This window comes from Lagenorhynchus albirostris, chromosome X (genome assembly GCF_949774975.1).
Source record: "Lagenorhynchus albirostris chromosome X, mLagAlb1.1, whole genome shotgun sequence".
Lineage (NCBI taxonomy): Eukaryota > Metazoa > Chordata > Mammalia > Artiodactyla > Delphinidae > Lagenorhynchus > Lagenorhynchus albirostris.
In genome coordinates, this window is record NC_083116.1 from 95,945,597 (window position 1) to 95,972,648 (window position 27,052).

Genomic DNA, 27,052 nt, shown 5'->3' on the forward strand with positions numbered 1-27,052 from the left:
GAAACAAAAACAATTTCTAGTTAATCTTGAAGTAAAGAAAAAAATTCTTATTAGCAACAGTTCTTCAATCAGAATTCAAATTCGTGTAAGTTTTAATACATGTCAATCCTCACCTGATTGACCTGTAGCCTTGGACCAAGGTTCGTGTATATCTCTTTAAGGAGATCTATAGCTCTGCTGGCAATATCATCATTACTCTGAATCACCACCTAGGTTCAAAAAGATTCAAGTGTAAATACCTTTCAAGAAATATTTTAGTTGGGCATTTCCATTCTAACCATACCTTCCGTTATTTTTAATACAGCATTCAATAATTTAAAAGGGAACATCGACTTTGATAATCAAGTAAAATTAAAGTGAGAAAACAGACCAAAAATATAACAAATGCAAAACTCAAGTCTTTGAATAAATCAAGTTAAGAAAGAAAGACACATTTTACTAAGAATAAAATATGCTGTCATTAGTATTATTTAACCCTGCAATTCAACACCCTGGTAACCAAGCAGTAAGATATTAAGGAAGGAATTCAAATTAATTAAAGGAAACAAAGATTATATGAAATACAGCTTACCATAAAAGGCTACCCACCCCTACCCCATTTGTATAGATCTTCATCACTCATCTAATCATATCAGTGGTTTTCAAACTATGTAGAGAACTCTAGGAGTGATGACGAGTTTTAGGGATGAACCCTATAATAGGCTTGGGAGGGGGAAGGGAGTGAAGCATAGGGAGACTGAGTCACAAGAAAAAATCACGCTTTCCTTTCTCACTTCAACTAGTTTTACATTTTGGAGTATTATCTAAATTTTGACTTTTAAAAAGGGTCTCTGCTGTTTAAAAATGTTGAAAACCACGTACTTAAAGTCTGAATACTCAAATACCAAAGTAAACAACTTGGTCTGTCTGCAGAAAAATATTTCATATCCAGAAAACAATATAAACTGCTGTGATCAGATTTTTAAAGATAGGAATAATATATTAATACTATATTAGAACAACATGGATGGAACTTGAGGGCATTATGCTAAGTGCTAATAAGTCAGACGGAGAGAGATAAGTACTGTGTGATCTCACTTATATGTGCAATCTAAAAAAATAAAAAACACAAACAAAAAAATGAACTCATAGATACAGAGAACAGATTAATGGTTGCCATATGGTGAACGGGTTCAAAAGGTACAAACTTCCAGTTATAAAATAAGTAAGTCCTGGGGATGTAATGCAGAGCACAGTGACTATAGGTAATAATACTGTAACTGCATATTTGAAAGCGTGAATGGTAAGAGAGTAAATTTTTTTTTCGGCCAAGCCTCACAGCTTTTGGGATCTTAGTTCCCCAACCAGGGATTGAACCCAGGCCACAGCAGTGAAAGCACCGAGTCCTAACCACTGGACCACCAGGAAATTCTCGAGTAAATCTTAAAAGTTCTCATTACAAGAACAAAAAATGTAACTGTGTAGTGACAGATATTAACTAGACTTATTGTGATCATTTTGCAATACGTACACATCAAATCATTATGCTGTATACCTGAAACTAATGTAGTGTTGTATGTCAATTATATCTCAACTAAAAAAAAAAAAAAATATATATATATATAAATACTATAAAGGTGGAAAAATTAGTGGAAAAATTAGCCTTAAGTAGATAATATTTTACTCAGGTATCTAAAAATATCACAAGTTAAACAGTGCTGATAAAGTGAACATTCATAATCCTTTCTAAATAAAGTCTTTTTTTCTGTCCTCTATTTTAGCATTAAATGGGTAAGCTAAAATTAATGCTGAAGAAGAGGTCTACTTTAAATTAAAAAAGGGAAGAAAATAACTTTCATGGAGGGGCATGAAAGATCTGTATGGTCAGTGCATTCACTTCTAAACACATCTGGGACAGACAGATTCTAAGCCAAGACAAAAGGAACATCAGTGGCAGAAGGAGGGGGAGGGGGAGGGAGGGAGAAAAGTAAGATAAAGATGAACTATCACTACCTCCTGCGACAAGCATCAGAGCAGCATACATACATATAATTCATTTGTACAAATGTGATTTCTTACCTATTTGAAAAACTACATCAGATACACTGCTTACAAAGTTCCTACTTTTCACTTACCCTCCAAAGGTAGTCTAATCCTATTAATTCCAAATCATCCATCATATATGCTCTCCTTTTTGCTACTAGTTTTCCTTCTCGACAATTCACAGCTTTGAAGAATCGCTCAAAACATTTCATTCCATTTTCAGTCAGTAGAGAAGGATCAAGCTGAAGTACATTGCTTTCAAAGAAGTCCTTATTAATATCAGGATCCAAGTCTGGTTCATCACCCATCAACTTGGAATACCACTTAAAACAGGCTTCACGATCACAAAGGTAAACTGCGTTCTCTGCTAAGCATTTCCATATTTGTTTTGCCTGAGGAGCGCAGAGCCACAATTGGCCATCCTTCAATAAAAATCTTAAAAAACATAAAAAATTAGCAATTAGATCTACATAATTTTTTATCCTGAAAGGCAGTCTGTGTCTATATATGGGAAATAATCCATTTATCACAATTATATTTTAACTACAGGTAAAAAGATGTCAGTTTTTATCAACATCTTAAAATAACTTATTTCTTAATTTTTATCTGTTACTAAAAAATACTAGATATTAATTCATTCAACAAGCACATATTAAGCACCTACAATGTGCCAGGAACTCTGCTACGTCACTGGACCTAAACTGAAAAAAAGATTTGTTCCCTCTACACGTGAAACACTGTAAATCAACTATACTTCAATAAAAATAAAATAAAAGGATACACATTGGGAGAAAAAAAGATTTGTTCCCTGAACTTAAACAGTTTCATCTTTGAAACAGCCATTCTGAAAGTATGTTTAATAGGTTACCTGAGATTTAGCATTGTGCTTATATGGTATCATTGGAGAAAGAGATATTCTATTATGTGACTTTATAGATAACCAACTTATCAACGCTGAAGAGTTAAAATTGCTTAAATTTTAATATTTGATGATGATCTAATATTCATCACTCAGTACTTGGCCACACTGAACAGAATAACTGACATATTTTGAACTTTTTAATGTCAAAACTCAACAGGATGCTTATTAATTATTCAGTGGCATTCTCGAGGGTCTTTTTAGTTTTGGGACTATAGGTTTAGTTCAAGTGAATTCTGTTTCAACTAGTTTCTTCAGTTAGCTTTCTTTTTCTTTTAGCATTCATCCACCCACCCTGTCTGCCACATCTCTGAATGACAAGAGAATAAACATCTCATTTTATTCTGAAGAACTTAACACAATCTTTAGCTAATGTAATGGTGGCTCCATTCCCAATTACATAGCAAGGTGAATGTATTTAAGGTTCCCTCTTCATTTCAAAGCATTTTGAGTTATCAATTCTAGTGTCTTTGATATTTTCATAGTATTGCTGAGCTTAAAGAGGGCTTCTAGCACCTGTCCCACCTAACCCTGTCACCTCTAATTTACAGATAGGAAACTGAGGTCCAATATGATAAAATACAGTTGTTTTCAGTTTTGAGTTGTATTTTGTTTTGTTTTGGTTTTTAAAAACAGCAGCAGAAAACTTTCTTCAAGCAAAAATTCCATTTGCAAGGCCAATGTATAAAAATAAAAGCAGAGATATTTCAATTGTTGGGAAGAGGAGGAAAGAAGTGAGAAATGGGGATAAAACCTCTACTGCCTGTCCAGAAATCTTGGAGGAAGCTCCTCAGAAGCCCTAAGGCTCCAAGGTAGGTTTGAAAAATCACTGGTCTAATAGAAAGAGCATAGACTTAAGTCAGATACACCTACTTGAGTAGTGCAGCACTATGATATGCTGGTTGTGTGATTTCAAACAAGCTAATTTAAGCCATGCGAATCTCAGTTTTCTTATTAATCAAACTGGGATAATACCTGCCTCCCTGCACTGCTATGTAAAGCATTTAACACAAGCCAAATACATAGTCAAGTTCGGTTCCCATCCCTTGAGAGAACTGCTGTAGGTCATATAGATAGGTACTAATAGAGCAAGGACTAAAAACAAGTTCTCTGATCCCAAACTTTAATTTAGCAAAAGAGCTGATAACCACCCTTCTGTTCTAGGCAATCTAAGATACAACACACACCAATCAATAACAATGGCTCACTATGGCAATGATTCTCAATCTGGGGAGGAAGGTCCTTCCATCTAGATGGTTGAAAAACAAAACACACACAAAACCACTTCACTTTAAACAAATGCCAAATTTCTTAAAATCTGGTGTCTAGAGTTTTTCTTCAAGTTAAAATCTTAATGTACCTACTTATGTCAATGCTTCCAAGTAAGCACATAATTCAATAAATGTAAGCCTATAATTAATGTAGCCCAGGAGAAAATTCCCCAGTGTATCAAAATAATAAATGCAATAGATTTTCTGAGGCACTGATAATCTGGGCATTTCCTTCAGCATGCTTATGATCTGAATAAGCTCTTCTGCTATATGATGTGGTTTCTGAATTCACAAGAAACCTCTCATCATAAAAAATTTTAACCATTTCAAATCTACAAGTATAATCATTAAAAGCTAAACATCAATGAGTAAATCAAGCCTTGGACTACATTTAACTTTGGCTTAAGGGAATAAACCTCTTTTCTTCATCCCCATCAGAATAATGTTGTTAACGTATGACTCCAGACTGCCTTTGTCAGCCACTGTTAGGATAAAGGAGGCACCAAAGAACTCAATCACTCTTTTAGGGTGCTGGTCCAACAGCCTTTTCTCCCCATTTCCTTACTGTCTATGATATCATAGACAATATGGTTCTCTACCTGGTTCTGTCAAAATATGGAAATCTCTTCTTTAAAAATAAATATAAACAAATATGAAGACCAGAAGTCTATATACAAAAGGTTTAAATGTGTTCTCTTCAAAATACTTCTTTGCAGTCAAAGAAGAAAAGTTAAAACTCAGCCAATAATTTAAAAATATTTAATAATGAACACATAGGGAAATGTCCTGTGACTTTCATGTAGTGATTTCCACATGGGGAAATAAAATATGGCAAGAGCCACCTAACAAAGACCTAGTCATACAGCGTATCAACTTGGTATTCTTTATTTGTCTTAAAAAGAGCAACACCAATTGTTTAAAACAAACCTAAGGAAGTTAAGCCGTTCTTGGACTTCTTGAACATGACTATATCTACTTCCCAGCCTCACAGTTTGTGGGTCATAGTCTTCATGGTCTGCAAATTAAGAAAAATCTTGCATTATACACATGGTTATCCGTATCATTGCTGACTTTAATCAAAGGAAGTCAGTTAAAAAGTCGTTAATCCTTTATCACTAAAAGGCAACATGAAATTTACTAATTACTGGTAGTTTCTATCCATCTCCTTTTTCCCAACCAAAATAACCTTTCCTTTCACATAACCAAAAGAAAATAGTCTGTTAAATGTGCTGTCAAAAATAATTCTTCATACAACACCTTCGCCCAATTTTCATACATAATGAATTTCTGATTACAGCCTAAGACTGACCTGAGTGGTCTATGTTATAAAAAAATCATATTACCAACCTCTATCTAGGAAGTTAGAGTTAACGCAAGATGCTACTCTACATAATGAAGTTATCATACCATAATCACCACCAGCATGTTATGAAAGCCTTGAACATTCTCAGATAAATTTAAGAAAACCTACCCTTCTATCACAGCACGATGATGGGTATATATTGGTCACTAGGCCTAGCTTAATTTGGAAATTCCTTAAAAAAATTTTAATAAAATAAAGCTAGTAAACCCTTTGGTTTTACTTTCATTAGAGTATACCCTACAATGGAAGAAAAAAGTCTCACAGTGTTTGCAATGAAAGACCAGAGCAAAAAAAATCTTTAAAAGCACCTCCGGTCCTAAAAACACGTTGGACAGTGTTTTTTTGTTTTTATTTTATTGGAAAAAGCCATATATGATCTGGAAATGGTCAAGTTAATTTGTGGCTTAGAGCAGAAGAAAGCTGAAGCAAATGTTCTGAACACATGCTTTCAACTACTTAGGAATCAGTGACATTTCTTCCAGAAAGTTGAGGCAAGTTATGCAGGAATAAGAAATCATGTAATTTTTAAAAAAGAAATTGTATAATTTAATTATTTAATTATTGGTATTTCCATATCCTGGATCTTATGGTATGTGTATGCTAGTGCCAAAGAATTCTGATTGTGTGTGACGCTTTAGACATAGTAATGGTAATGTCTTAATTTTTTTTTAAATTAATTTATTTTTGGCTGCATTGAGTCTTTGTTGCTGCACGCGGGCTTTCTCTAGTTGCGGTGAGCAGGGGCTACTCTTCCTTGCGGTGGCTTCTCTTGTTGCGGGGCATGGGCTCTAGGTGTGCACGCTTCAGTAGTTGTAGCACTCAGCTCAGTAGCTGCAGCATGCAGGCCCTAGAGCGCAGGCTCAGTAGTTGTGGCGCACGGGCTTAGTTGCTCTGCGGTATATAGGATCTTCCTGGACCAGGGCTCGAACCCGTGCCCCCTGCATTGGCAGGCGGATTCTTAACCACTGCGCCACCAGGGAAGTCCAATAAATGTCTTCAAATACAGTGAGGTTTCTTCTCTGAACAAAATCTTAACATGTTGTAAAGATGGACCACTTACAATGTTTAGAAACATCTTTTGATGCTTTGGTGAAGAAAAGCAGCCCAATGTATTATGACTACCTGCTTTCTACTTCCACATAATACTGCTATCTACCCAAGTCCTAAACACATATTGTCTACTCCCCCAAAAAAGTCAATTTCATTAGGGCTCAGGACTTGAAGCACTACTTCTCAAGAGGTTTTCTCAAGAAATTGAGTAGAATTCTATTCCACTATGTAGCAATTTTCTTTTTCAGAGCATCAGTCAAAGTACCTGAATAAATGATGGACTTTTTTCCTTAACAAGGAGTTTACACACAGTTTTGTTTGTCAGGTTCTTTTTTAGGGGAAATTTTAGTAATTTCAAAAGTAAGTTTAAAAAATAATATAAGAAACACTTATGACCTCTACTCGCATCACCAGTTGTTTACATTTTGCCCCATTTGCTTAACTAATCATCACATATATGTATGTGTGTGTGTGTAATTTTTCTAAACCATTTGAGAGTAACTTGGCGACATGTCCCTTTATTCCTAAATACTGCAATGAACATTTCTGAGTAACAAAGACATTCTCTTACATAACCACACACAATTATCAAATTAACACTGATACAACAGTATTGTATTATCTAACCCAAGGCTTCTCAACAGCACATTATTGACATTTGGGGCTGGATAATTCTTTGCTGTGTTGAACTGCCCTATGCAGCAGTGTAGGATATGTAGCAGCATCCCAGGCCTCTACCCACTAAATTCCAGGAGCATCCTTGCCCAACTGCCCCCCTCCCAAATTAAGATAACCAAAAAATATCTCCAATTTTACCAGTAATGTCCATTTATGCCTTCTTTACCCCAAATCCAAGATTAAGTACACACTGCTTTCAGCTGTCACGCTAATTCTTCTTTAATCTGGAGAATTCAACATTCTTTTTATTTCTTGACCTTTTATAAAACTATGAGCCAATTTTGTTGCATGTTGCTTAATGTGGGCTTCTCTGATGCTTCCACATGATTAGATTCAGGCTAGGCATTTTGGCAACAAAGAGTACCACAGAAGTAACCCTATATCCTCCTCAAAGAATCATTATCAGGAGGAACAGCGTATGTCATTCTGCGGCAGTATTCATGTCAACTTTGATCACCTGGTCGATGCGGTTTCCATCAGGTTTCTCCACTGTAAAGTTACTATTTTCCTTTTTAATTAATTTGTGGGGACATACTTTGAGACTATGTAAATAGCTTGTCTATCAAACTTTTACCCACTAGTTTTAGCATCCTCTCCCTTTTATTTAGGTGGCAGCACTTTATCAAGAGCTGGGACCCTGAACATAGGGAAGAGATTTGAAAACATTCAATGAAAGCCAAACAATAATCAAGAAAAGTCAAGAAGTAAGAAGATCCCTCTATGCTAAATAGGAATAGAGGAGCCCTACACTTCGCCACAGAGCAGTTTCCGGGCTTATAAAACATAAACAAGATGGTTGGTGGTTCTGCCCATAAACATTCAGCTCTAAATAAATAAAGAGATCAGTGAGCTTATGGCTAAGGCTAACATGAACTGGCTCGTCATTATTATTTTTTTAAATTTATTTATTTTTGGCTGCATTGGGTCTCTGTTGCTGCGTGTGGATTTTCTCTAGTTGTGGCGAGTGGGGGCTACTCTTCGTTGCGGTGCACAGTCTTCTCATTGCGGTGGCTTCTCTTTGTTGCAGATCATGGACTCTAGGCACACAGGCTTCAGTAGTTGTGGCATACGGGCTTAGCTGCTCTGTGGCATGTGGGATCTTCCCAGACCAGGGCTCAAACCCGTGTCCCCTGCATTGGCAGGCGGATTCTTAAGCACTGTGCCACCAGGGAAGTCCAGGAGCGTGGAGTCTTAACCACTGGACCACCAGGGAAGTTCCTGTATATTGATCTTAATTCCTGCAATCTAGGGGAACTCATTTATTAGTTTTAATAGATTTTAGCATATTCTTTAGAATTTTCTGTATATGAGATGGTGTTACCTATTAGACATAATTTACAATTTCTTTTCCAATCTGGATGCTTTTTATTTCTTTTTCATGTCTAGTTGATCTCGCTAACATCTCCAGTAGAATGTTAAATAAAAGGGACTAGAGTGGACATCCTTGTCTCATTCCTAATCCTAAGAGGAAAGCAGCCAGTCTTTCACCATTAAGTATGATGTTAGCTGTAGGTTTTTTGAGATGCCCTTTATCAGGTTGAGGAAATTTCCTTCTATTCCTGGTTTGCTGAATGTTTTTATAATCAAAGGTGTTGGATTTTGTCAAATGCTTTTTCTGCATCTACTGAGATGATCTCATAGTTTGGGCCCTTTATTCTATTAATATGGTATATTACAATTGACTTGGGGTGTCAAATCAACATTGTGTTACAGGGATACATTCCATTTGGCCCTGGTGCATAATCCTTTTTATATGTTGCTGGATTCTGTTTGCTTGTTTTTTTTGATAACTTTTGACTATATCACAAGGTATACTGATCTGCAATTTTCTTTTGATGTCTTTGTATTATTTTGGTAGCAGGATAATAATGGCTTCAAACTATGAGCCTGGAAGTATTCCTCTTTTTGAAAGAATATGTGAAGGACTGGTGTTAATTCTTCTTTAAATATTCAGTAAATTCAGTAATTCACTAATGAAATTCACTAAACCTGGTTCTGGGCTTTTCTTTGTGGGAAGTTTTTTGATTACTAATTCAATCTTTTTACTTGTTATACATCTATTCAAATTTTCAATTGCTTCTTGAGTCAATTTCAGTAATCTGGCATTCTCTTATTTTTTAAATTTAAGGTTAGTGGTGATGGCCTCTCCTTTTTGACTTTCACAACTAAGCCTAACTAAAGGTTTGTAAATTTTGCTGATCTTTTCAAAGAACCAACTTTCAGTTTCATTGATTTTCTCTTCTCTATTTCACTTATTTCTGCTCTAATCTTTATTAATTCCTTTTTGTTTTCGGGTTAGTTTTCTCTATTCTACCTTTTGAAGGTGAAATGTTACTGATTTGCTGTCTTTCTTCTTTAATACAGGAATTCTGCAGTATAAATTTCCTCTAAGCACTGATTTCGGAACACTCCGTAAGTTGTGACATTTTGTTCTTTTTCATTCATCTCAGCATATTCTCATTTCACTTGGCATTTCATCTTTGACCCACTGGTTAGTAAAGAATGTATACTTTCCATACACCTATGAAATTCCCAAATTTACTTTTTAATTTATAATTTAATTCCACTGCGTACAAAAAACCTACTTGTATAATTGCAATGCTTTTAAAGTTAATAAGGCTTGCTTATAGCCTAGAGTATGGTCTATCCTGGAGGATACTCTGTGTATACATGAGAAGAACGTACATTCTGCTGTTTTCGGGTGGAGTATTCTACAGATATCTTTTAGGTACAGTTTATGGGTTTATACTGTTCAGGTCTTCTATTCCCCCCTCCACCCCCCATGGCTTTGAATTACTGTCTGCTGTCAGTTGCCTTCAGCCTAATTACTTCCTTTAATATTTCTTCAAAGGCAAGTTGGCTAGCAACAAATTATCGCAACGTTTGAGAATGTCTTTACTTTGCCTTCATTTCTGAAAGACAGTTTTGCTGAATGTTAAGGTCCTTAGTTGTCAAGTCCCTTCCCTGCCCCTGGCACTTTGAAAAGGTTGGCCTACTGCCTTCTGGCCTCCAATGTTCTGATAAATCAGTTGTTAATTTTACTGGGGTTTCCTTGTATATGAGGAGGTAATTGAAAGTGGCAGTCCTCAGAAGACAAAATGCAAAAATGTGATCTACAATAAAGACAAGTCCTCCAACTCTATCCAGAAACCAGGAAAAATGGTAAATAAAACTTTTATAAGTGTTCAAGCCAGTACAAAGTCTATCCTACCAATAAGGTAAACCTTAAGTGAAAACTGAGAGATGGTTTTATACTGTGCTGTATGCATATAAAAAAACTTTTAAAAAATGACTTGGTAAGCACCAATGCTTGAAGGCAATAAGAACACATGAGTAAATATTGAAGATAATTTTAGTAAGTTCATTACTTTATCTAAATAATGTTAAAACAGGAGGCAGAATCGGCTGACCATACTATTGAGGAAATGTCGCCACACACCCCACCCCACCCCGCCAAAGCTTAAGATACTAGTACAGATGAAACATTGGCAGGACAAATAATACTGGTGAAATACTTATCAGAAATTGAGAATATCAGTAAACTAGAAGCCTGATGTTATCCTGCTGAATAATGTCTCATACCTAATGGGATCCATGCAACACTTTCATTATATAGAGGCTAAAATGTAATTTATTTTTGAATTGCAAATTTGGAAATCGGTGGTTGATCGATTTCCAAATGGTGTGAAAAGTTTGTTTTAACAAGGAAAATTTTACTAGCTTTAAAAATTACTTTCTCCCCCATATTTAAGTATCTGGAGACTGATCAGTATTAATCAGAATATTACTACAATAGAGGAAGAAAAGGTATCAAAGATAGTTAGAAGGTATGGTGTCAATTAAGTCAGGGGAACATAACAGTAGCAACAAGAATTCAAGGGCTTACTATGTACCAGGCATTATTCTAGCATAAATAACTTGTTCCAGGTCATACACCTAATATGTTAGGTCATGTTTCAAATCTAGGCAATCTTACTATGCAGATTCACATCTCTTACTTTGTGAAGATACAGACAATATAAGAAGGGAAACTGGAAGCAATGACTCATGTAGAATTTGACTACAAAGGAAAAGAAAACCCTAGTGAGGCTGAACTGTACATGTATCATCTCCTGATAGCCTCGAGAGCAGGATTCTCAACCTCTGACAATGAAATTAAATGAAATACCACATGCAAATAAATTAAGTAAAAATTAGCAATGCAACACATGTGGTTTATATTAAGGCTTCATTTGGGGGGAAGGCCTGCATTGGCATCTGTGAGGGCTTTGTACCATCAAGAAGAGGTGGCATCATAACAGAATGTGAGTTACATTAAACTGAGCCGAGATGTTTGAATGCTTGGGAGTACTACATGCAAACCTCTTTTGCCTCTCTCAGATTTTGTTTGCATTTGGTATATAACATAAATCATATGGTTGCATGCCTATGTTGCCCTGATTATTCTATCATGCTACTTAGATGGAACTTAGGACTGAAATGATAAAAGATTATTGCCTGGTGCCTATCAGTTGCCTGATGCTTAAACCGGCTATGCAATCTATTAACTAGGAGGACTCAGCTGGCCCAGAGTGGTAAATGGAAGAACAGAGTCAACAAAATCAGTTCAGGTATCTTGAGAGCTGCTTAGTTTCTCAATTATGTTTATCTGAGTTTTATATATGGGAATGTATGTATGTACCTTAAGTGTTAAGCAAAGCAAAAACCTTGTGATTTATAAGCACCTTGGTTGGGATTTTATTCAACAACGCCAAGAGTCTAACTCTTCAAATAATGAGTATTAGAAATATCCTCATTTTTAATACGTATATTGGCTTCTGCAGACTCTACTATAACATGTTAAAGGAGTGGTATGTTCAGTAACCATTATGTTCAATTCTATCTCTGTGGTAATATAAAGTTTTCTTTCTATGGCAATGTGAAGAAACTTAAACCTACAAGATAGTTCTGGGGTTTATTTTGGGGCCTATGAGTTTGGCATAAGACAGAGGAATATGTACTAAGAACCCATCTGTACCCTAGCACACAGACTCAGACACAACTGTCAGAGGGCAAAAGCACATTGAAACAGAGCTCCACATACAGCAGGCGCTTAAAAACGGACTGTTGACACCACAGAAATCTTTACCTTAACATGTTAAAACAAATCCACACTTTGAAACCAATGTAAACATGTGGATTCTAGTAGCCTCGGATCTCTTTCTTATAAACTTTTAATTCGTAAAGTCTGAAGAACTTATGAAACATGGACTTAGGATTACAAAAGAACTATAGTATTTGCAAGAACAGACTTAGACAAAAGTTTTCTTGAAAAGATAACGGTGGTGGTAGTAAGGAAACAAAGGATGAAAATGAGTCAGGTACATACCTAGGAAGGTAACAACCAATTGTAGTATAGGCAGGCAGAGCTCCCAGGCAGAGAAGAAAAATAAATCAACTTAAACAAGGAGAGTGGGTAAGGCAAGCACTTAGTAAAGAGCCTTGAAATGCTGGCCTGGAGTTTAGAGTGTGTAAGATTTGGGAGTAAAAGTGGATCACAAGTTCATAAAGGAACACAGTTTATAAAATCAACTACCTCGCATCTTTAAAAATACATTTGTTGTCACTTCTAAGGTAACTGATGAAAAAAAAACGCTGGTAAGGGAAACTGCTGTTATTTTTCATAGTTCATGTTAGCTTACAATACATACCTCTAGCATATAGTCTCATGCTTTCCATATAAGTTGCAAGGTTTTCTGCTACCAAAGTAACTAGGGCATGATTGTGCTGAAGTTGATTGATTAAGTCATGGCGATAGAATACATGGGGACTTCGCTGAGTTTGACTGAAACGAGAAGAACTTAACAATATAATTAGGCAATTAAACTCTGTTGTAATCGAAAGAGCTTATACAATCTAAATTCCAAGATACTAATTTAAACACTTAAAATGGTTTCCTTTATAAGAGAATTAGCTTTGGGCCGTTTATTTTCTTTAATGACAATATTAAGCTATTTAAAAGAAAATAATCAATGCCTCAAAAATAAGACATTAATTCCACTATTCTTCCTTCATACAAAAACTATGCATTAATATTCTCCAATTTCACACTATGGGAAAATCAATGACTGATTTCTTCTCCCATACTACAGTAGTAGCAAAGCACTTACAAGTTTACATGATTATTTCCAGAATTATAAAATAGAAACATTTCTTGTAACATTAGCACCACAAAGATTATGTTGTAAATGTAGTGGAGAATTTAATCAAAGAAAGTGCTTTTGTTAAAATTTTATTTATTAGGCATTCAAAGTACAGAATTATCTCTTATTTCCATCAAGTATGCCAGATAATTTCAGTGGCATGTGTTGTATCTATTCATCTCATTCCTCACTGCATTTTATCCTTCCTGCTTTGTTTCCCTTTTTGCCTGGATCTACCCTAATCCGTATTATATATTTCTTACAGACATTATATTTCCGTAATTGGTTTACTTTGCAATGTTTTAACGTTTTATTAACTTTGAAATGTCATACTACAGAAGTTTTCACAGTAAAATAAACCTATTGGCTTTTTAAATAGTTTTTAAAGTTAATTTCAACCACTAGATTTCAGGTATGTTCAAATGATGAAAGATGATAGGTATAGTTTAAAAATACTTTCTGATTTATTTTAGCTAAAGTTTGTTAAATAGCCGACTTTAAATATCTTACATGCCAAACTTTAGTTACTGGAATAATCTGTTCTTGTACTTTCTGGTTATAAGAGTTGGAAAAGATAACATGAAAGCAATATTATCATCTTTATTCTGATACTTATCACTAAATTGTGTCTTACTTCCTCTTCAATAAGAGAGGTGGATATGATAAAGGAATCTTCTTTTGTTCAAATTTAATCCATGTGTAAGCGTCCTGTCACCCCACTGTAATTTTCTTTTTTAAAACTTGCTTTCACCAACTGACAATGCCGTTTCTTTTCAAGAAAATACATAAATAAAAATATTGAAATTTTCTGCTAAAAGCCTTACCTCAAATTTTGAGGTGCTTCGCCAAACAAACTACAAATTTCTCTTATTTGTTTCAGTGCAGGAATTACCCATTTGTCATTTGTACGAAGTTCTTCTATAAAGCGATCTATCCACTGGATCTTCTGTGTGTCACGGTCCTTAAAAAACAATTTCAATGTTTTATATAGGTCAATACTCAGGAGAATTCCACCTTCAAATTAGTTTGAGAATTACAAAATAGAGTTTTTAAGATTAGCATCATACACATTATGCTGTAACTGCAGTAAAGAATAATAAAAAGCTGCTTTTAAGTACATTTTTATTCCACATATACTACCAAAACTCCCACAAGTAAAACACTATTATAAAAACTCAACATGACACGGATTCAGATATATCTACAGAAAGGTACTAAGCACACTGAAAAGTTTGATTTTAAGTTGCCAGGAGGTAGACATTTAGCTTTATCCAATGTATTAGGAGAGTCTACCACATAATAAAATCCAGCAATAACGTGTAACTCCAATTGTTACTCTGTATGGGTTTGTTTTTAGCATAGTAAGGAACATTGAAAATTTATGTTTTACCAAGAAAATAGTACGGCAACTGAGTGAAAAAAATTCACCAAAAATAAATTCACACACAAGGAGAGAAAGAGACAGAAACAGGAATAAGCAATTAAAAATTAATGTTATAAAATCAAAATAACTTCAGATATATTTTACTTCTCATACTTTACTCCTTCCCTGAGTCAATAATAATCAGAAATGTAGGTTTGTGTACCTAACAATTTTAAGTACAGATTATTTTTATTTTGTGTTTGTGTCTCTCTTTAATGAAATAATTTAAACTCAAGGTTCTTATTACTATTTGGTATACTAAATACTTAATGAACTACTAGTACAAGTGCAGTAAAAAAAAAAGAAAACACCTACGTGAGCTATTAGTTCTTATCTAAATTTCAGTTCATTAGTATAGGAAATAGTTTTAACAAGTAGGAAATTAGTTACTCAGCAATATTCATTTTACCATGAATTAAAAAGATACACATGCCAGAAGTTAGAATGTAGGGAAGCTGTTGATCTGCTCATAGGGAAGGCACTAAATGTTTTAGTGTTTAGGAAATTCTACTAATTCTTCTTAACTTCCGTAAGAAGCAAAGAAAACCTAACTTCTCTTACCTCTAAAGTCCATAATCAACTTTAATATCTTATATGATCTACTGATATTTGAAACTGGTATTTCAGCACCATACATCTGACACTACCACCACTATATTACTTGTTTTGTTTATACCGTCTTTCTACTAAGAAGACTAAACTGCTTTTAGATGATGCACAAAACTTAGACATAGAGACCTAAGAGGAAGAGAGACCTACATGAACAAAGTATGTCAATTCTTGAAGATCATTTCAAAAATAACAATGTCAGAAAAATCTGGAACTATTCTATATCTAAGCCATCCTCATGGTGAACGAGAAGGGTCACAAAAAGTGAGCAAGGCAGCACAACCTCACCTGGGAGCAACTATAATCTAGTATTTTTATGTGGGCACTGAGAGCCAGGTCCATGATGTCTACAGGCACATCATCACTATGGGCCAGATTCCACAGGAGGTTCAACACTTTGTGTGCCATCACACCATCTTTATCATCTTCTGCAAGACGACGTATCAGCTCAAGTAGCTTTTCTCGCTGCTTTTTACTTGCATTTGTCCAACTGGCCTAGAAAAAATTTTTTAAATGATATGGAAACAACACATATTTATTGGTCACTGCTTAAAATTGTCACTGGATAAACTATATTCATCAGAAAAACAACACAGCTAAGCACAGCATTATTCAAGTGGTATCTGAGCGATAAGACAGGACAGATTTAAATTCCAGGAAAAACAAAAGAATCTCCATTTACAGTTAAATACCGTAGATCAGAGTTTCTCAACCATGAGTACTACAAACATTCTGGACTGGAAAACTCTTTTTCCAGTTTTGTGGGGGGCTGTCACGTGCACTGTAGGAAGTTTAAAAACACCCCTGGCCTCTACCCCACTAGAAGCCAGTAGCAACTCCTCCTCCTAGCTGTGACAACGAAAAATATCTCCAGATATTGCCAAGCATCTCTGGGAAGCAGAACAGCCTCCTGTTGAAAACTACTGCCTTAGATTCAGTCTGTCATTTGCACCTTTAAAATTATATTAAAAGATGTTAAAGACAACTTGATATACAAACATTTTCATAATAAATGAAAAAAGCCTTTTATAGAGCAATGTGCATTACACGCATTTAAAAACAGAAGTCTATAACAAAGTCTGTTATTATCCAAGACTTACACAGAACAGAAATGATACAATGCTATTTCAATTTAGAAGACAGAATACTCATTTAAAAACTCTAAAATGGAAAAACAAAAAAACAAAAAAACAAACCCTCTCTAAAATGGTACTTTTTAAATGCCCAGTTTATACAATGGGGTATGTGTGCAGGCTGGTGGCATCTGGTGGGTAGAGGTCAGGGATGTTGCTAAACAACATGAGAAAAGGTGTATGTATAACGTTGATAATCAGTGTTTATTGGAAAATAAACTGAAATCAACCCAATGGCAAATAGCAGAAGGATGATTAAGTAAATTACAGAGGATCCTTTCAATGAAATTATTACTCAGACATTTACAATGTGATAAATACAGGGTATGTCATAAGTCAACTGGAGTGCATACTTCTAATTCCTCCTAGACCCCTTAAAATTATGAAAGGAATAAGAGAAAGCTGCTAGGAATATAAAACAAGACTGAAATATTAGACTGTATTACAATTAAGAACATTTTAAAGAGAGAGACCAGCAAACATTATGTGCCTCCTAAAGAAGAGCACATCACCACCTATGACATATTCTAGCAAAACAACAACAAAAAAGGCTCTGTATCATACTTTTGATATACAACAAAGCAATAATCAATTCAGTTTCCTCAACAAATAATTTACAAGGAAAAAGTAAAGACAAAGGGGGGAACTGTAGATTCAAAGAGACTTAAAAGACATATGCAACTGATTACAAACTATGGAGCCTAGCTCAAACAAACTCCAAAAATAAGGTATAATCTGAGGCAACTGAAGTTTCATCACTATTTGAGAATATTAAGGAATTATTAGTTTTTAGGTATGATAACGATATTGTGAAGTTTTTCTTCATGTACTTATCTCTAACAGACATATACTAGAGTCATTAAATATGAAAAGGAGAATCCATTAAGAACATTTGTTTAGGGCTTCCCTGGTGGCATAGTGGTTAAGAATCCACCTGCTAATGCAGGGGACACGGGTTCGAGCCCTCGTCCGGGAAGATCCCACATGCCATGGAGCAACTAAGCCCGTGCACCACAACTCCTGAGCCTGCGCTCTAGAGCCCGCGAGCCACAACTACTGAGCCCACGTGCCACAACTACTGAAGCCTGCACGCCTAGAGCCCATGCTCCACAAGAGAAGCCACCACAATGAGAAGCCCGCGCACCACAATGAAGAGTAGCCCCCATTTGCCACAACTAGAGAAAGCCCGCGCACAGCAACAAAGACCCAACGCAGTCAAATAAATAAATAAAAATTCCTTCCTTAAAAAAATAAACATTTGTTCATCCAAAGCCACCATAAGGTGAGTAAAAAAAAAAAAAACAAAAAACAACCACAATTTGCAACACCTGAACTGATAAAGATGGCTAGTGTTCAGAATGTCAAGAATTCCTAAGAACCAATAAGTACAAACAACTCAAAAGGGAAAAATTAGGCAAAAGACTTGAACAGGCTTTTCACACACACACATATAAAAGGAGAATAGAAACATATGAAAAGATGTTCAACTTCATTAGTGATCAAGGATATAAAAACCAATACGACAATGAAGTAACATTTGATACCAAGCAGACTGTCAAAACTCCCAAATTCTGACAAAAACAAGTGCTGGCAAGGATGTGAAAATCTCAATGGCACTGTAAACTGGTATAACCACTTTGAAGAACGAAGACCTAATTAGAACTCAAACATTGAAAAACTAGACCAGCTAGACCAGGCAAGTACATAAGTCTAATCAATAAGCTTTGAAATCATTTGGTTGCACTCTATAAAGAACTGCAAAGTGACCTGGACTTCATGCTTCTTTTGAATCATCTTTAGTAGAAAGTTTCAAGACACACTCCATAAGAACGTTAGTTTTACCAACACCTCAAAAAACAGTGCTTGTTACCAAATAGTAAGCGCTCAATAAACATCTATTAATCCAAAGGGGGGGAGCATAGATGATGGAATTATTTTTATATTTAGACTATTATTGTATTTAGACCACTCTTAGAAGTGGTCTAAAGTGGAGGGTCCAGAGAATGTAATAACAATCAACCTCTTCTTTCTCCTCCCATCATGGCCATCACTGGTCATGTACCATCATTTCGTAAGTCATCTCAAAATTAAAAATGAATGGCAATTAACTTTAGAGTACCCCACTGTAACTGATTCTGTTATTTCCTTAGCTGCCTTTGTTGTACTTCAAACTTAATTTTTCCATAAGGCAGTGATTTACAACTTTAATGTACTTAAGATTCATCTGAGAATCTTGCTTAAAATACAGACTCCCAGGACCCATTCCTAGCAACTCAGAGTTAATTGGTCTTAGGTAGAAGCCAGTAATTGGTATTATTTTTTCTTCAATTGTGACATACACATCAAGAAGGTACAAACATACACATTATACTACATAATGTAAACACCTATGTAACTATTACCCAGGTCAAATGTAATATGGTAAGCAGCACTCCAGAAGCTAGCTGGGTCTATTTCTGAAGTTTATGTTAATGCAATCAAGGTATATGAAATTCTTGTGTGCCTTCATTCCTTTCTTCAACCTTCTCTTTATTAGACTCACCCTTGTGGTTGAGCTGCTCAAATCTGCTCATTCTCATTGGTATGTTTCATTATATGAACATTCCACAATGTATCCATCTTACATAGCAATTTTTAGCTATTATAAATAATTCTGCCACAAATGTTGATTGTGTATACTGGTGTATATATGCATGAGTTTCTCTACAGTATATATTCAGAAGTCAAACCGATTAAGTCATGAAAATCTTACACTTTTCCAGAAACACCAAACTATTTTCCTAAGTGGTTGTAGGAACTTATGTTCCCACTAGCAGTCAGTATAACTGTTATAACTGTTATTTTTAACAAGATCCCTTCGTGATCTAATGCCAGTTGTTAACAGAATGCCCCTATGTGAACACTGCCATAACATCTTGTGTTCTTGATCCACAAATTCACCAAACACTTGGCTTTTACAAACCCAGCACTAGTAACTGGAGAGAGACCACTACACAATATGGCTTTAAAAAGTGCATCATGGCACCAATGCAGATATGACTGTAGGAGCTCTTGGGCTACCTTTTGAATTACATTTCCATTAAGTCCATGAATTACATTTCCAATTCGCCTGTGCATATCACCCCAGACTATTAAGGTATTGGTAGTCCTTGCTGTTGATTCTTTATTTTTCATTGCAACCAATTAATCCTTCCCTGCAGTCCTACAGTTCACTTGAACCTATAATAAAAACACAAACTGCTACGGGAAAGGAATCCAAATTGACAACTGAATTAAAAAAAAATCCTTATTTATGAGGACTATTATTATAAAAATGAATATCAAGATCTCATTGAAAAAGAAAACAATGGTCAATTCCTTTACACTAGAAACTGTTTAATGATTTCCATTTAAGTACTTACTGGGTAAGAACCATTCATAGATTTAATGAATTAACTGTATTAAAAATGAAACTGTACTACTATGTTAACTATTACCTTAAAGCAATCAAAAAGATGATCAAGTTGCTCAGGAGAAAAATCCCATGCCAACTTTGCCAGTAGATCATGTACATTCTTCACAATGGCTTCATGCTTCCCCGCCTATTGAAAAACCAAAGAAAATCAGAGCATACTAAAATTTGAACAGCAATAAGTAGCATACACTGTCTGTGGAAAACTATTAATAAAGTATTCCCATCTCCAACTAACTGTGTAACCTAAGAAAATTCCTAATATTTTACATGTTTTAGAACTGCCATCTAAAACCTGACAACTCAATTTCTTGACATACATGGTTAATGTAGACTTTGGGAATTCATGTGAACTTTTATTACAGTTTATTGAATTTAACATGCCAGTTCTAACATTGCAAATAGGAGAATAAGGCCCACCAGTGGTACTGTTTCAAAACTGGAACCTTAAGCACTCAAAGGCAAAACTGAATGCTTTCTTGGTTTCTACAGACTCAATGAACAAAGCTTTGTAATCTAGAACTCATCAATACTTCCTAAGTGATCCATGAATAGAAACTTGTCATTAAGATAATCAAAGGAATCACATAGTTTCTATCTCTGAGACCAAAGATCACTTATCCTTCTAAAAGCTATTAATCTTTCGGATTATTACAGGATTTTATAAATAATCTAGTGATTTAACTTTCCTGACATCGGAGTTCTTTGTTTTCAGTATATGAAGAAACCAATTATGGATGTCTTATACTCTTTCAATAGACATTTCTTATTATTTTACGTTTGCCTCTTATTTAAAACCTACAAATTGCCAACCTTTACCAAATACATACAGTAGATGTTGGAATATTTTTTATTTTAGAAATATTACTGGCCATCTCAAAAGGATTCTTGACAGGACTTCTGTAAACAATAAGCGTTTACCTATACTAAAAGTCAAACAGTATAAGTCTTCATCCCTTTTAACTACAACTATTACCATTTCTTTAGTTTTTAGTACATTTCTTTTACAAACCAAAGAGCCACCATCTTAAATTCCTTACCTGCGCTGCCCAGATATTATCAAGATCTTGTAAGGTCAGGGCCTTTTCTTTGATGACAAAACGAAGAATCTTCTCTAGCTTTTCTACATACTGTGGTTGATGAAGACTATCTCGCAAGACTATGGATAAAATATTGTTCTGCTGTATCCACTCCTAAATAGAATTCAAACACTTGTTTCAAAGCTTCTAAAAATATATACATAAAGTATTGTTCACACTTTTAGCTTCCAGGGTTTTTTTTCTCCTTCTTTTTTTTTTTTTAGTTGCAGCATGCATGTGGGATTTAGTTCCCCAACCAGGGATCAAACCCGGGCCCCCCTGAATTGGGAGCGCAGTCTTGCCCAATGAACCACCAAGGAAGTTCCTGTTCACACTTTTAAACATTAGTAGGAATTTAAAAACTCAAAATATGGGCTTCCCTGGTGGCACAGTGGTTGAGAGTCCACCTGCTGATGCAGGGGACACGGGTTCGTGCCCTGGTCTGGAAAGATCCCACATGCCGCGGAGCGGCTAGGCCCCGTGAGCCATGGCCGCTGAGCCTGCGCGTCCGGAGCCTGTGCTCCGCAACGGGAGAGGCCACAACACTGAGAGGCCCGCGTACCGCAAAAAAACAAAAACAAAACAAAAAACAAACAAAACAAAACAACTCAAAATATAATGCACAATGGAACATGGTTATGTGTTCTTTTGATACAAAATTATGAAAAATCACAATAATTTCATGGAACTTAATTTTGCACATACAGAAATGTTTCCATGAATTAGAAACAGTGAAATCATTAAAAAGATTTTACTCCAGCATTTACTCAGAAAATTATTATTTAAATGTAGCAATCAGGCTTCCCTGGTGGCGCAGTGGTTAAGAATCCGCTTGCCAATGCAGGGGACACGGGTTTGCGCCCTGGTCTGGGAAGATCCCACATGCCGCGGAGCAACTAATAAGCCCGTGCGCCACAACTACTGAGCCTGCACTCTAGAGCCCGCGAGCCACAAGTACTGAAGCCTGCGCACCTACAGCTGGTGCTCCGCAACAAGAGAAGCCACCGCAATGAGAAGCCCACGCATCGCAACAAAGAGTAGCCCCCGCTCGCCACAACTAGAGAAAGCCCGTGCACAGCAACGAAGACCCAACGCAGCCAAAAATAAATAAATAAAATAATTTTTAAATAAATAAATAAATGTAGCGATCACCATGGTTTAGGTATGGTGGATTATAGGACTTATTTTAGGATCTTTAGATTTTTTTATACCAGTTTTGATTTGGGTGAAAAGGTACTTTTTACTTTTATTTATTAACCAATTACACTATTATTGCTTATCCATTAGCTTTTTAATCTTCTCAGCAATCCTAATGAGGGCTGTATTACCCTATTACAGAAAAGTAAACAGGCTCAGAAGTGTTGGAACCAGAATCTGAATCAAGGCTGAAAGCTACCGAAGTCTGTTTCTCTAAGACTATGCTATATTGCTTGACAGGTATTTATTTAATATTTAAATCAACAAAAGAAAACTAACTCATGATACAATACAAAGGTAACAGTCCACACTGTATGATTTTACACTATTCAATTTAATGAGAATAAAAAGTATTTAGCCCCAAAATGTGCTAAAGAAGTACACTTCTCAGCTGGTAAAGGCCCTTTTTTACTTCTAATCTATTACAGATATTTTTGTAGAATACCATTAAAATGTGGCAATATGAAATTGCTACAGAAGTTTCTAAACACTCAATGCCATCTGCCATATTCATCTAGCCTTGGCAACAGCTCAAGGACCAGAACCAGACCTCAGACCACACTGAGTAGCTCTGTGCTCGACTTTCCACAAGGTGAACAGACAAATCAGATACACAAAACTACATGTCTACCACCTGACCCCCTAACACAGGGCCAATGTGTCTAGGCATCCTCCACATACCTTTTATCACATTCTAATCACTGTTTTCCTATTAAACTGAGGCCTCCTTGAGGTCAAGGACAGTTCTTTTACAGATGTCTCCTCAGTACTGTCAGACAGTATGCACTAAAGTTATTCAATATTTAAGTAGCATTCTTATTCATTTTTAAACTATAATATATGCAAATTATCTAGGGTAAAGTTTCCTAAACTTTCAACATCAAAATGATGTAAGTGCTTAAGCGAAGTCCTTACAATGATGACAAAACATTAACTCATGTGTATCTTATTCCAATAATTCTATTTCCTATTTTAAAATCTTTAAGTGGAATTCATCAAATGAATAGGCCACTTCATTCAATAGCTACCAGATACTACCCAATCTATTTCCCAAATCACCTTTATTTACTCAATTTCAACCCCCCACCCGACAAGCTAATAATTATTTCAGAACACCTACATTCAGCAGTAAGCTTATCAAAGATGTGCTAAGCTACCCATTATCATCAAACAATTACAAATCACCAAATATACCAAATAATAAACCATGTTATCACAAAAAGTTCTCAGGATTAACAGAGTTGTAGATCAATCCAAACACCTCCCAATTTCAAAAGTTTACTTTAAAATGTTAACATTACTAACTTTAAGTAGAGCTATTCTGATTTTTGCCTTAGATAGATTCTTATTCATGAAAGTAGAATCAAAGGACTTACTGCCATTCGTTCAGCTGTGAGCCATTCTTCCTCCTCAGGGTTACCATGCCGATGAGTGTAGTATGATACACTAGATATCACCTTATTAACTTCATTAAGTGCATTCATCTTTCCATTAAAAGAAGAAATCTGCAATAATCTGTAAGAGAAATTCAGTGTTAAATACGATTCTAAACATTCACATAAATAATTATTTCAAGAGGTAAATATCTTACCTAAGTATCATTTTTAACCTAAATATTTCTAAATTTTTAACAGTTTCTTCTTGTCCTGGAACCCTTGAAGCTAAATTTTTCAAAGATTTAATAATCATTGAAAGAGCATCATTTTTGGCTTCATTCTTTGCTTCTTTTTTCAGTTCTTCATCAGTTAAGTTTTCTAAAAACTGTGGAACCATTTCTATTACTGGAAGGAAGTACTTTTTCACCGTATGAAGAGTGAGAAACTCATAGCATTGTCCAAATGGTCTGAAACAAGAGAGACAAAAATCTCTTTTAATATTCAATTTCTTACAATTCAACTAGGACTGAACTCAGACTGTACCTATTACTTTACAACAATCCGGGGACTTCCCTGGTGGTCCAGTGGTTAAGACTCCACACTCCCAATGCAGGGGGTGCGGGTTCAATCCCTGATTGGGGAACTAGATCCTGCATGCTGGAACTAAGAGCCCGCATGCTGCAACCAAAGATCCCGCGTGCCGCAACAAAGACCCGGCACAGCCAAATAAATTTTTTTTTAAATAATAATAAAAAATAAAAAAAACCAGAGTAATTTCCTTTAAAAAATAAAAAATCCAAGTTACCAGCTAAAGAGAAGAAACCACATTTGAAAAAAGCAACAATTTTTAATCAAGCAATTAAGTAGCAATTTCTATAATGCACTGAAGATTAATTTTAAAACACAACTTACTTAATAAGGGCTGCAATTATTTGAACATTTAATGCTGATCCATTAATAAAACGATCATGCAAAATCTGAAACCCATTTAAAGTGCCGAATTTGTTGAGAAGATCCACGAGCCAACCCTGCAACAATACAGTTAATAAAAAAGTTAACTTCCTGCTTTTGGGTGGGGGGAATGCTATCTGAAGTAATTTCTTGATTGAAACATACTAGAAACAGGAAATTCAATAAAATTATTATGTAAAACCATCTTTGAAAAAAGACACGGAATATTGCATATTGTTCACAGTAATCCTGTCTGTGAGAAAAGCATAAGTAGTAGTATAGATCACTAGGGCACAGTTGTTTGTTAACGATATAGCTGGTGAACAGGAATTAGAAGCCACGCTTCTATCTCAGAGATTCCACCACAGGAGAATACCTTATTATCTGAAGGTCTATTTTAAAAAATTTAAGGGGGTAAAAAGACTCTTTAAAAAAAAAAAAAGATATTTGGTAACCTAAGATATTGTTTGAATTTATTTTTTGTTGTAGTTGTGAATAACTACAAACACCCTAAAACTACAATAATCTTAAAGCCAAAGAAAAACTAATCCCTGGTATTCTATTTTTTATTCCTAACTAGAACATGCTGGTTGATGCTCTGTTTTGACTCATGTGAATACACCTAGTTCTCATCTTAGAGGTACCACAATACAATAGTAAGAATTATCTTTCAACCTCTTCTCTAAGGGATAGCAAGTAACTCACAAGTACAGTGCAGCTGGGATAGGCAAATTAAAAAGGAATCAAAAGCTTATACAGATAAAAGAATCAAATGTATCTAAAAAGTCACGTACTTAAGACAACGTTTAATTCCTTGCCTTCTTCTAAAAGGCCACATTTTGCAAGTCACTGAGGGAAGAAAAACAAGAGGGGGAAAAAGGGGGCACTTTCTCTACTTAAGTCTTAAGCAAAAATAATTTCTACAGCTATTCAAAAACAAACAAAAAGCAGTGTTCAGGACAAAGGGAAAACGCTAAGTAAAAGGTAACTGCTTTAAAGAGACACTATGGTAGTTTTGATATGATTTTTATGAGACTCTAAATCAATTAAATTCTCAAATAAATCAACTACCATATATTTCTATGTAAGTTCATTATAATGTTTTCCTTTTTATTTGGCCTTAAAAGGCTAAATCAAAACAATTAAAACTCTGATTCTTACAAAGAAATCTGTTGAGATAAAGTCAGATACAAAAGAATTTATGTCAATTTAATTTTCATAAGGTATTTTAAATAGACAAAACTAAACTACAGGGATTATGGACATGTGCTTGAGTCCAGCTATAAAGAAAAGCAAGGAAATGATTTTATTAGTTAGGACATTACTTAATGTTAGGAAGGCCAGAGGGGCAATGATTGGGAGGGAGTGTGGAAGGGGGCCTCCAGGGAGTGACAATGTACTATTTCTTGACCTGAGTGGGTTACATGGATGCTCATTTTGCAATAAATCATTAAGCTATTTAAAAAAAAAATTAAAAATCTGAGCATTTAATTCACCAGGTCCCTTTTAGCATTCAGCAATTCTAAGAAAGTACATACTTATTATGTAATGTATTTTTATTTCTCCAGTAACTGGAATGAGACAATTAGGCTGATATACTCAACAGTTACGTATATATAACACAGTATATATATGTGCACAAAGTAAAGAATCAGGCTAAAGCTAATCTCATATATTTTCAGCTGCATTGTACACTTATGCAATTAGGAATACTCAAAAATTAATAATACTCAAGAAAAGCTAGGCTTCAAAGAAAGATATTTAAAAATGTCTTCAACCAGAAGCCATCCTAAATCAACTTGTTCTCTTTGAGACTCTTACAGATTACTATTGACCTACAGAGCAAAAAATTAGGTAAAATTTTAAAAAAATACAGGTATATTTTAGAGATTGCCATTATTTAAATATTAATTTGATTTACTCAAACAAAAAAAGCCTGAAGTGGCAACAATAGGAACCTTGGGAAATACCAGAAACTCTCAGCTCGAAGTTCAATAAGTTTTGATGACTTCCACTTTTAACAGAATAAACCAAACAATATATATATATATGTTCAAATTTTCCTTTTTTTAAAAAATAAGGTCATCAATATTTAAAAAGTCTTCCTAAATTCTAAAGTTTAAAAATTATATATGGTTAATTATTTAATTAAAAGAAGTACAGCTTAGGGATGCATTTTTTAATGTACATTCTGTTTATGCTGGCATAGAAAATTTACATTGGAGAACTTTTACGTTTATGTATACTATATATATTTCATTGATATTTGTAAGTTTTGCTATTTTGCTTTCATTTGTAATTTCTATAGTTTTATGACACATTAGCCAGGCCTTGGTCAAAGAAGTAAT

General features: G+C 35.0%; 1 protein-coding gene across 1 annotated transcript in view; it reads right to left on the reverse strand.

Moving 5' to 3' along the window:
- USP9X (ubiquitin specific peptidase 9 X-linked) overlaps nucleotides 1–27,052 on the reverse strand; it is a 126,223-nt gene that overhangs the window by 57,174 nt on the left and 41,997 nt on the right. Inside the window, exons 7-17 of the mRNA XM_060138817.1 lie at nucleotides 24,666–24,781; nucleotides 23,969–24,220; nucleotides 23,754–23,892; nucleotides 21,142–21,294; nucleotides 20,127–20,231; nucleotides 15,806–16,012; nucleotides 14,310–14,446; nucleotides 12,994–13,127; nucleotides 5,140–5,227; nucleotides 2,115–2,457; nucleotides 114–209 (exon numbers count right to left, since the gene is read on the reverse strand). Coding sequence (XP_059994800.1) covers nucleotides 114–209; nucleotides 2,115–2,457; nucleotides 5,140–5,227; nucleotides 12,994–13,127; nucleotides 14,310–14,446; nucleotides 15,806–16,012; nucleotides 20,127–20,231; nucleotides 21,142–21,294; nucleotides 23,754–23,892; nucleotides 23,969–24,220; nucleotides 24,666–24,781 — 1,770 coding nt within the window. The remainder of the gene's footprint in view (nucleotides 1–113; nucleotides 210–2,114; nucleotides 2,458–5,139; nucleotides 5,228–12,993; nucleotides 13,128–14,309; nucleotides 14,447–15,805; nucleotides 16,013–20,126; nucleotides 20,232–21,141; nucleotides 21,295–23,753; nucleotides 23,893–23,968; nucleotides 24,221–24,665; nucleotides 24,782–27,052) is intronic.